The sequence below is a fragment of the Phragmites australis genome, chromosome 4, assembly GCF_958298935.1.
Source record: "Phragmites australis chromosome 4, lpPhrAust1.1, whole genome shotgun sequence".
NCBI classification, from domain to species: Eukaryota; Viridiplantae; Streptophyta; class Magnoliopsida; order Poales; family Poaceae; genus Phragmites; species Phragmites australis.
In genome coordinates this window covers 48,860,643-48,871,527 of record NC_084924.1, presented here as the reverse complement: position 1 = coordinate 48,871,527, position 10,885 = coordinate 48,860,643, and the positions used below count along the sequence as shown (strand labels likewise).

The window sequence follows — 10,885 nt, the reverse complement described above, 5'->3', positions numbered from 1 at the left end:
TGTCGTTTTAGGCTCTGAGGCTTTATACATGGAGTTTTTCTAAAGAGTCCTTATTAAAAGCTACTCCATCCAATCCAAAAAATAAATGTTGTTTTAGGTTACGTGTAGTTAACTATTTTAAATTTTAACTTCAAATTACTTTTTATATATTGAGTTTGAATACTTAAAAATGACACGTGTATATTTGTCTCAAAAAATATTTTCATAATTGTATGTTTTTATATATTTTATCAATATATTAAAAAAATAGTACTCCCTTTAGTCATAAATACTTTTCGCTTTTTACTTTTTGCGGTTTTCGACGCGCAACTTTGACTATTATCTTTATTATAATATAGTTATACTATCTAATAAAAATATAATATTATGAAAGTATTTTTAAGACAAATCTACACGTGTGATTTTTATGTTTTTAAATTAAATATTTTGGAAGCTATTAACGGTGAAAGTTTTAAAATTATGACCGAATCTTGGTCAAAATGACAAGTATTTATAACGAGATGGAGTAGTTAAATATTTTGGGAATCGTGTAGATATCTAAAACTACACTTATTTCGGAATGAAGAGAATTGGATTGAATGAGTACGGAGGATTGGGTGGTTTGTACGCTATTAATTAAAGATGAGAGTAATCTAGAGGGTTGACATATCAAAGATAGGAAGTATAGATTGCCATATTGTTGTATGTGCTAGAAGCTAAAATGATATTAAAAAATAATAGAAATAGTATCCTACCTACCTTAGGTACTATGCTCCCAGCGGTAAAAAAAAGCCGTATAAGAGAAGAATATGCCCATCGCTAGTGAAGCATGAGATTTTGTGAATCTCTTTAATAGATGTGGGTGAGTATATGTTGTAGATGCAGCGTGTGTTTTAGAAAGGTGTGTAGGTGTGCGTGTGTAAAGTGTGTAAGTGGTAACAAATTGTCACCTGATCCACTGTTAGTGATTCAGGTAACCCTATATATCAGTGAGAGACCAAATTAACACATAATAAAAATAATAAATAGTTAAATATGGACCAGCATATATTACTCCCTCGCTTTTTACTTTTTGTGGTTGCCAAAATGCGGCTTTCACCACTTTTCAACTTGGTATACAAAAATACTAATAAAATCAGAGGTAGTACTCTTCTTCACTTATTGTCTACAACATGGACATGCGCAGTTCTCTGGTCTACGACACCAAGTTGAGAATGGGATGGGTTTTTTTACCGGCTATGGGCTTTTTTAGCCTCAACACTGAGATACAAGATGTACTATCTGAACGGTGCTCAGTGCACGGTGAAAAGAAGTTACTGCTACGGCATGGCAGAGAACGTGTGAGCAAGATGAAGACGACGGGAAAAGGCCGGGTGGAGGAAAAGGGTTGATTTGTCTGCCTCTAAGGAGATCCAGACCAGAAACGGCCCAAGCTTGGCTCATCTCGTATTCGCCAATAATGCGAATGCGAGGGATCCGCTGCTGAGCCCACTGCTGTTCCCAACATCTTGTCCTGCCCGGACGCCGAGGGAGGGGAGGGGATGGTTTTGTTTCGAGTGAATTTCCGTGAAGCTCGACTAGGTTTTACGGCTGTAATCGTAGTGGGTAGGATCCATGTATTCACGGCACCATACGACTGCATGATGCAGCAGCATGGTCTGAGTGGTTCAAGGAGCACGAGCTCACAACCCGGCCGTATCAAATATAGTTTCAGCTGGTAAATATGTACATCTCGCGCAAAATTGAATTGCATTCAATTTCGTTGCTGGCCCGCTCATTGTCATTCAGGCGCTATGTGTTGCTGGCCCGCTCATTGTCATTCAGGCGCTATGCATCTAGCTACACGTGCTGACGTGCCTTTCTGGAATCAATCAGTACCCATCGTATCCTGCGGCTGAAGCAACCGATCTCCGACTCAAGCTGCGAAAACACCAAGCGGAGCGCGCGCGTCGCCGGCGCCATATTTCTATTCCGGTGGCGAGCACCCGTTTCTTCAGGTGCGCTCGGTATCAGCCTCTCGCCGGCCCGCTGTCCCATCTACCAAAAGTCTTCGCCCTTTCCGTCTCCGCGCACTTGTGCTCGCCCTGCCTCTCCGATCCGTAGCGTGTCGTCGCACGCAGAATCTATGCTTGCTCGCGGCTCCATCTGATCTGATCAAACGATCATGCGAGTTCCCGGCGTCCGGCTGTGTCACGAGGTCGAGTGCTGGCTAGAACAAGGAAACGAGCCAAGAGGAACCTGCCGTGTGGCGCATCTCGTGATGTTGTTGGTCCATGCAGTCCTGGGCTTGAATCCTCTTCCCGCGCTGTTGAAACACGAGTGTCAACTTCGTTTCATCCATCGTTGTCTATCTTAACATGCTTCCGTGTACACGTACGGACATGGCACAGAAAGCTCTTGTCTTGCTTCATATCTATCACACTCATCATATATGTATTGAACGCATTCGTATATGCATTGTGTATTCATATCTATTACTTAAAAAAACTCTAATATATCCTGTGTCCACCTATATCATATGAATACCACGCTCATCCTGAATCCCCCGCTTCGGGTCTGATTCCTTTGCTCCCATCCCCATGTCCAGCTCATCTATTATCTCCAACCGCCCTAATCCCGCACTGCCCTCCTATCCAACTCCTCCCCTCCCCACAACTGCGCCCCATCCCCTCCCCGTCTCCATCGCTCCTCCCCACCGTCACCATTCTTCATCGCCAACCACTCGCCCCGCCCCCTTCCCCTCCCGGTGCCAGGTGGCCTCGTTCCCCTCTCAGGTCTGGCCTAACCACAACACCACCGCACCCCCTCCCTTCTTTTTTACTGCTGGAATTCTTGGGTGCTAATATTTCCCTTTTTGCGTCAATTCTTGTGTGTTAATTTGCTTGATTTTGTAGCATTGGCGAGGACGTTGCCTCTCCAGTCCGGTTGACGACCGCGTTGTAAGGCTGAAAGACTAGCGCCATTGCATTTCAATTCTAGGTGGGTGGATCGCTGCGGACAATGCCTTTGTGTGTGAGGGCAGATTGGATGGTGGCGGTGGCACAAAATATGGAGGCCTGCATAGCACTAGCAGGCAGCTGCTAGGATGCACATTGGTAGTGTCCAGTAAGCTAGCAAGCGGTAGGTGAACAGCGCAGCAGCACCTGACCAACATCTATGTAGGCGCTATGTTACTCATGCGATTTCATTTCCTTAGGCCAACTCCAAAAACACTGTAGTACTCGAATTTTCTCTCCAACAAGTGCTGTATTCAGTGCTACAATACTACTACATTGAAGAGAGAGAATTTGATACTCCAAATTTGCCAAAACTGTAGCAACCGTAACACTGTTCATATAGGTTGAATGTGGGTCCGGAGTAATGAGAAGAAAGTAGGAAATATGGTAGCTGTTGGAGATAAAAAAAATAAAAAGTATTGTAATAATGTTATAGGATGTTGTAATAGTGTTATAGGAGATGAATTTTTAAGTATCTGTTGGAGATGGCCTTATGATATTTTCCTTTGTATTTTTGCATGTCTTGTTACTGATATATATGTATTTTTGATTCAGTTGGATTTGGTTCAATAAGGGAAATGGTTGTTTCTCAAAAAGTTGAGGTGGTAAAAACATTTATTGGGAGTGCCGTTGCATACCTTCGACTATCAAGCATGCTCACAAGCAAAGTCCGTTCCAACAGAACGCTAGATTGAATAGTTCAGTCAAATATTGTTTATGTAGCCGGTATAGCCATTGGGAAATATATACTGTCGGTCGCTTGACAATTTTTTAATTTTCTTCTAAACTGCGCCAAGGAGACATCATCACATATTTGGCCTCAACTTGATCTTTTAGAAATATTGCTAATTTTTTTTGTTATCTTATATTATCCAAATATGCATAGACAACCGCTAATAACTTCTCCAAGGACATCTGGGAGACCAGCAGCAGCATCTTTGCATCCTGCAACAAGCACAGGCTCAGGTAATTCTTCGTCGTTACAAGTATGGGTGTGTGTGTGTGATGCTCAAGTAATGGTAATATTATGTTATCATTTATATGCTTTTAGTTTACTGCTTTCATTTATGCAACTCATGGGGTAGTTTAGTTCACTTACGATTAAGCCATGCTTATCAACATGTATGGTCTTATGCAATAAACTCTGAATATATTCATTGTGTACTGCAGACAAAAACACAAGCAAAATAATACATAGCAAATGTGAAAAAGCTAGAGGTATATGTGTGTGCATGTGTTGCTTTTGAGCTCAGACATTATATGGTTACATAGAACTATAATTGGTTCGTATTGCTGTGGTTCTTTACAAACCTGAAACTATTAGCGATTGTCATCAGAACTATAATATTAATGAATTTGTTTTTTTTTCTGATCCTGCTTGCATGAACTAATAGTTCAAAATGGTTTTGTTTCTCTGTTAATGTATTGCAATCTTTTTGCATCTTTGTGTTTTGATATTTTTTCACTGCTTTATAAAACTTTAGAACACTATGACCTCAGTTTTCCAGGAGAGCAAGCCTGTAATTTGTTTAGCTATTCAGCCTGCCGATTGCCAAATTTTCCTTAGTCACTGTTTATGTATGGTAGTACAGATATATTCTTCAGATGTATAGAGTTTTTATGTGGTACGATATGTATGTTTCATATTGCTTTGTTCGATAAATTAGTGGATATGTTGGTTCTAGAACATGAATTTCGTATGGTGTAAGATAACCGTTGCAACTTGTCGTGTCATATTTAGTCAACTATATTATCTTATATAAATTTTTGACTCCCATGTCAACACACGGGTATTTAACTAGTCACTTGTAACATCCCGAGCTCGAAAAACGGTTTAGACCCACTCACACATTGAGTGAACCATACCTATATAATAACCCGTTTACGCTTTCGTCCTTACTTTGCATAAAGGTTTGAACCAGGGTTATTATGTTTTTAGTGTTTGTATATTTAAATTGGTTCAACTCTCCTTCATATCATGGCATGAGACTAAAGTCCCGATGCTACAGTGTCGCAAACCTACAATACTCACGTGCACACACCGACCCATTGAGCCACTCTATATTGGGTTGGGATATCACACACTCTCCCCTTCAAAACTCAACGTCCTCATCAAGCGTTGAACTAACTTACCGTTACGGGACAAATATATAAGATCGACCCTCTTTGCCACATCCATGTGCCCAGTGCCGACACATGTGCCATGCCGTGTGAACACCCAAGGCCCACGCTCCTATGGGTCATATGTCCACGCCCCTGACCCACGCGCACCCGTAAAATCGCGAAGGTCGGCTTTGATACCATTTGTAATGTTCTGAACTAAAAAACAGATTAGGCTCACTTAAACGTTAAGTGAGTCACACCTACATAATAACCCGCTTAAGCTTTCATCATCGCTTCACGTAAAAAGTTTGAACCAGAGTTATTATATTTTTAGTGACCGGCTATTTAAATTAGTTCAACTACCTTTCAACTCAGAATACAGAACTAAAATCCTAACACTACAGTCCATAATGCTACAGTACCCACTCACGCACTGGCCCACTCTCTGTTTGGGCTTAGATATCATGCAAACTTGATACTGCAAAATGTACATAGCATTATAGCAATCAAAAGATGGCCACCGTGCAGCCTTTTCCGGAAATATACGATTACCATGCATCGCTCCTGGCTAAACTCTGATTTTACCAGGATGAGAAATATACTCTGATGCACCGTATTAATTCGAATTCGATTTTAGGATGCAACGTTGCCAACTTATCCCTAGCATGTTAACACCAGGAGTGAGGCAGCACTAGCCGCGCCACTATATATATAAACACTAGCTAGTACACGTACTCACGTGCATGTACCACTTTACCGGCGTAGAAGTGAAGAACGTTCTCGCAGCAGCACAGGGCAGAGCCCCGACGGATCGATCCCTCCGAAAATTACGCGACCTGGCATATGCATCGGTGGTCTAGTGATGTGCAGTACGTGTACGGTGCAGTGCTCTCATGCCATGCATGCACATCGGCGGCATGCCAAGATACACAGCCTGTACAGGAGTATGGATATCTCAGGGCGTATCCTGACCCTGATCCCTGCAGCCTGGCTATACGTATACGGTGAGAAAGCTGAGGACATACAGCAGGAGCAGCCAGAGAAACACGGCGCCCGGGGAGGCCGCCGAGACTCCACGCTCCCCTGCCCCGCTCCTCGGGCCCGACAAATCTGCAAATCTGCCGCGACTGCCACCCCTCCCCCTCCCCTACGGCGAAGACAACTGATTCATAATCTACAAACTAAAATAAACATTTCAAATTATAATTTAGCTTGTAATAATTCAGTCTTCACATAGTAACAAGCTAAGTAATTCAGATTTTATTAGTTTTTATAGATAATACAATTCAAAATCTATAAACTGTTTTTTATAATCTCTAATTAAAATAAACACATCTCCATATCCACCCCTCTCGTCTCCTCTCCTAGCTCTCACCCTCTCTTAAGATTCCCTGTTCCATAATACTACACAGTGCTGCTGCTGCTAATACCTTTGATTTGCTACTAGTAGCGGAGTCGGGTAGTGCTGGTGTGGTACCATATATATTTATTGCCCTAGCTAGCAGCAGCTGCTGCTACTGCTCTTCAATTGCAGGAGGGAAGAAGAGGAGCTAGGCGGAGGAGGGAGGGAGCGAGGGTGTTGCTGCTGCCTCAGGGCTCGTTACTCGTTAGTGCAGTTATTGCTACCACTGTGCATACTCGCTCTAATGGAGAGGATGCAACTGCAAGGGCCCATCGCCTCCTCGCTGGTAAGCTATAGCCAGGGGACTGCTGTTTTAGAGGCTCGCGCGCGCGCACCATTCAATGCGTGCTGCTGTGCGTTCGTTGGAGCAGCAGTCCTTGTGTCTATTTTATGGCGTTGCCGTTGCTGCTGCTTGCTGTTGCTGATGCGCCTGCCTTGCTCTGCTGCTGGTTCTTCTTGCATCGGCGATGACATGGCGACGGTGGCGGTAATGGAACAGGGGGTGGACCAGCAGGTGGCCAGCACCAGCGCCAGCGCTGCGGCGCATATGCCCTTCTTGGCGCTGCTCCAGGGCGGCATGGCGGAGAACGCCGACGGGCGCAAGAGGAGCGCCTTCGCGTGCGCCGCCGCCGACCTCGACCTGCTCGAGAGCTGCGTCACGCAGGTGGCGGCGGTCCCTGTGACGTCTGCGCCGGCGACCAGGGCGGAGAGGAAGAGGAAGCGGCCGAGGCAGCGCGCCGCGCCGATGGCGAAGAAGTGCAAGAAGCCGGAGGAGGCTGAGAGCCAGCGGATGACGCACATTGCAGTGGAGCGCAACCGACGCCGCCTCATGAACGACCAGCTCGCCTACCTCCGCTCCCTCATCCCCTCCAGCTACATTCCCCGCGTAAGCCATGCGCAGCCATGCAAATATGAAACATCCGTATGATACAATGCTGCATTTCTGACCATGCAATTTCAACTAAAATGCAATGCAGGGTGATCAGGCAACGGTTGTGGGGGGAGCGATCGACTACGTGAAGCAGCTCGAGCAGCAGCTGCTGGCGCTGCAGGCGGCGGCGGCCGCGCGTCGCGGGGCCGGCGTGGTGGCTTCGGCGGCCTCGGCCGCGTCTGACGGCTTGTTCGTGTCGCCGCAGTACACGAGCTACTCGGAGGCGCGCGGCTGCGGCGGCGTGAACGTGGAGGCGATGGCCGCGGTGGGGGGCCACGTGCGCGTGCGCGTCGCGGGGAGGCGGTGGCCCGGGCGGCTCGTGCGCGCGGTCGCCGCCATGGAGGACCTCCGGCTCGCGGTCTTGCACCTCGCCGTCACCTCCGTTGGACATGACGCCGTCGTGTACTGTTTCAACCTTAAGGTCAGCAAAATATCACATCAATCTACGTACTTGTCATGTTTCCTTCGAACTACGTACTCCCTCGTTTTTCTCATCATGCATTTGACTCATTGACTGCTGCAAACAGTACCATTAACGATTAAAGTTATTGCTTTTTTAGACATGTTCTTGCTTTTGTTAAGAGTACATCGACTATAGTTTGTAAGTTCTACCTGTTTTAAATTCGCTAAGTAATTTGCATTTCGTTTTAAAAAATTAAACATCGCTGTACCTAAAAAACGCATTTCCATGACTCGGACTGTCGCTGCTCATTGCTATAGCCTACATGGTTCCAGTTGATGCGTCAGAACTCAGAACGTTATCTTAGAGCCGGTTTCTCAAAACGAAGAGATTTTAGACTGCTAATTTCGAAGAAATAACCTAGTACCCTTGTCACCCATCTCTAACTGGATTTACGAAGTAGTAAGCGATGATATTAGCATGCATGGTTTCTTGCACACACAGAGAGAGAGAGAGAGAGAGAGAGAGAGAGAGAGAGAGAGAGAGAGAGAGAGAGAGAGAGAGAGAGAGAGAGAGAGAGAGAGAGAGAGAGATTAACATACATGGAGGCAGAGAAATTTTCTAAGGCTGCGCTCCATGCACGAATCATGATGCATGATGGGTGCAGAAAGCGAATGGATTTGTTTTTACTCCCGGAGTGTTGCGTGGGGTATCTCAAAGCGCAGTGGTTTTCATTCGTTTCTGTTGCGGACGTTTGGACTATGCAGATGGACTGTTATGAGCCCGGGGAACCAAATGTGAGATATGCTATAATGATTTGCAGTCGGATACTATCCGATTTTCGTAAAATACTGTAACACCAAATCTTATACATCTATTTAAGATTTAACAGTTCACAAAGATTTGAAGTCACCGTAACTTCATCGCACTGAAGTCCGGTGCGGGGTACAGGCAACGGCTCAAGCACGGCCTTCTTCTTTCTGGAAGGACAATTAGCGCTTAGCTTTCTTCACTTTATTCTTCTTTCTTGTCCTTAGAATCTGGAAGGACAACACAACCAAATTATTGGATCGAACAAACAAAACAACAGCTCAATATGACAGCATGTGTTTCATCGTGTTATAATATACGAAGCTAATTGTGGTCGTGTTATAATATACGAAGCTAATTGCGGTGTCTCTGAAATTCTGAGACGTGCAGATGGAGGAAGGGTGCGAGGTGGCGACGGCGGACGAGGTGGCGACGGTGGTGCACCAGATCTTCGCCTACTGCTGACGCCGACGGCACCCGAGCACGGGCAACTCGTAGCGGCAACGACGGACGGACAGAGGATGGTCATCAGAGGAGATGCGGACATGAGCTAAGCTAGGGGACCAAGCATGACAGGGGCCGCGCCCATGGCAACGGCTGCATGCAGTGGTCTATGCAGGGTAGGCTCACTGAGCTAAGATCTGATGAGACCTCCATTGTAACTTGACTGTTGTTTACTTGGCTGCCACAACCAGCAGAAAGGTGAAGAGCACAACAGTTTAGGAGTATTTTTGTCTTTTTTTTTAGAGCTTGCAGTGAGTGATGGGTTATGAGAAACTAAGTTGAAATGTAATTTTGTTCATATGTGATGAGAGATTGATAAATTTGTGTGTATTTGGTTTGATATTTTTTGGATTGCTTGATCATGTATATGCACTGCAATGATAATCATGATTAATCAAAGTTGGAAAGAAATATAATCGAGAGTTTTGACTTTGTCTCGGGAGATTTACAATGTCGAAAGGTCCGGTGCAGAAAAGGTTATGCACACTAGATGGTCTGGCGATGAGACATTAAGCACGTTGGATTAGCTCAAAAGATCAGCACACCAGATGGTCCGGCAATGTATCCTAATGAACGTCGCGATGTATCCTTGCGAACATCGGATAAATTCTTGCAGAGAAGAAGTTTTCTAAGGAAATAAAGCTTTGAATACCGGATGATCCAATGATGAAAGTATTGAACGCTGGATGCTTCGCCAGAGTAATTCTTGTAGAGAGGTTTCAAGATTACTGATTCAGAGGAGTTACATACGCCGGATAGTCCAACAATTGGAATTGTGCACGCCGAAGCATTTAGTACAGAGAGGTTGCAGAAGTTGTTGGCTTGACGGTTTGCACACGCCAGATGATCTGGTTGAAGAGGTGACAATGCCGAACCATTCGACATTCACGATTTCTCTGAGATATGCTTGAACTAAAGATTTTGATTATGGACTAATCTATAATGGAATTGGAGATATGTGTTTACTTATCTTATGATGTGTAGGTGATGGATGTAACTTGACAGGTGACGGTGGGATGATCAGGGCCAAGCGGGGTGCTTGGTGCCAGACGATCAAGGAGGCCGGACAAAGTCAATGGAGATCCTATTTGTGCACATCGTGGTCAAACAAATCATGAAAGGAAAGATGAAGATGATATAGTGACAAAGTCAAACGAAATGGATGCCGGTGCAAGTGATAAGGCGACCTAAGGGATCGGGAGCGGGAGAGACTTGTCGGTGGTCAAAATCGTAAGACGAAGTACACGCGTTGACATTATGATGCATGCTTAGGGTCAAAGCAAGCATATGCGAGTCACACTTTGAGAAGCGTGTAAGACGGTTTTATGGTTTGGTCTCAAAACCGTGGAAGGGTGGAGTGCACGTGACATCATCGTGAAGCTTGCATCGAGATGAAGTTAAGTCATGGAGGCGCCACGAGCGTCCAATGAATAGAGGAGAAAATGGACCAAAATACCCTCAGTGGTAGGTAAGAGTATACTACAAGAGAGTGGTATTTTGAAAAAAAGCTAAGAAACTTAAGGGTCAAAGAACCTACGCGTATAGATAGAGGGATGGAGCTATAGGAATCCAGCCACTTAAGCCCCTTGAACTATCTATATGAGAATCCTGTGCTAGGGTTTCGAGGAGAGGATGATGAGTGCTTAAACACATATATTAAGTGAGAGCTTTGTGAGAAAAAATATTTATAATTTGTCTAAAATAGGGTTGGTCTTTGAAAGTAATGACGTTTGTTTTTCTTCTCATATTTGTATTCACCT

General features: G+C 44.8%; 1 protein-coding gene across 1 annotated transcript; it reads left to right on the top strand.

Annotated features, from left to right (window-relative positions):
• The first annotated feature begins 6,615 nt into the window (after positions 1-6,615).
• Positions 6,616-9,465, top strand: LOC133914532 (transcription factor bHLH57-like). Its single transcript, XM_062357631.1, has 4 exons — positions 6,616-6,766; positions 6,980-7,366; positions 7,458-7,832; positions 9,012-9,465. Exons 1-4 carry the CDS (start codon positions 6,725-6,727, stop codon positions 9,084-9,086), a joined length of 879 nt encoding a protein of 292 aa, XP_062213615.1. The 5' UTR covers positions 6,616-6,724; the 3' UTR covers positions 9,087-9,465.
• Positions 9,466-10,885: the final 1,420 nt, after the last annotated feature.

Bases quoted from the DNA above. Each gene is read 5' to 3' on its own strand.
- LOC133914532 (XM_062357631.1), top strand. From the start codon at position 6,725: ATGGAGAGGATGCAACTGCAAGGGCCCATCGCCTCCTCGCTG. The intron at 7,367-7,457 runs GTAAGCCATGCG...AATGCAATGCAG, and splicing joins CCTCCAGCTACATTCCCCGC to GGTGATCAGGCAACGGTTGT. The intron at 7,833-9,011 runs GTCAGCAAAATA...TGAGACGTGCAG, and splicing joins TGTACTGTTTCAACCTTAAG to ATGGAGGAAGGGTGCGAGGT.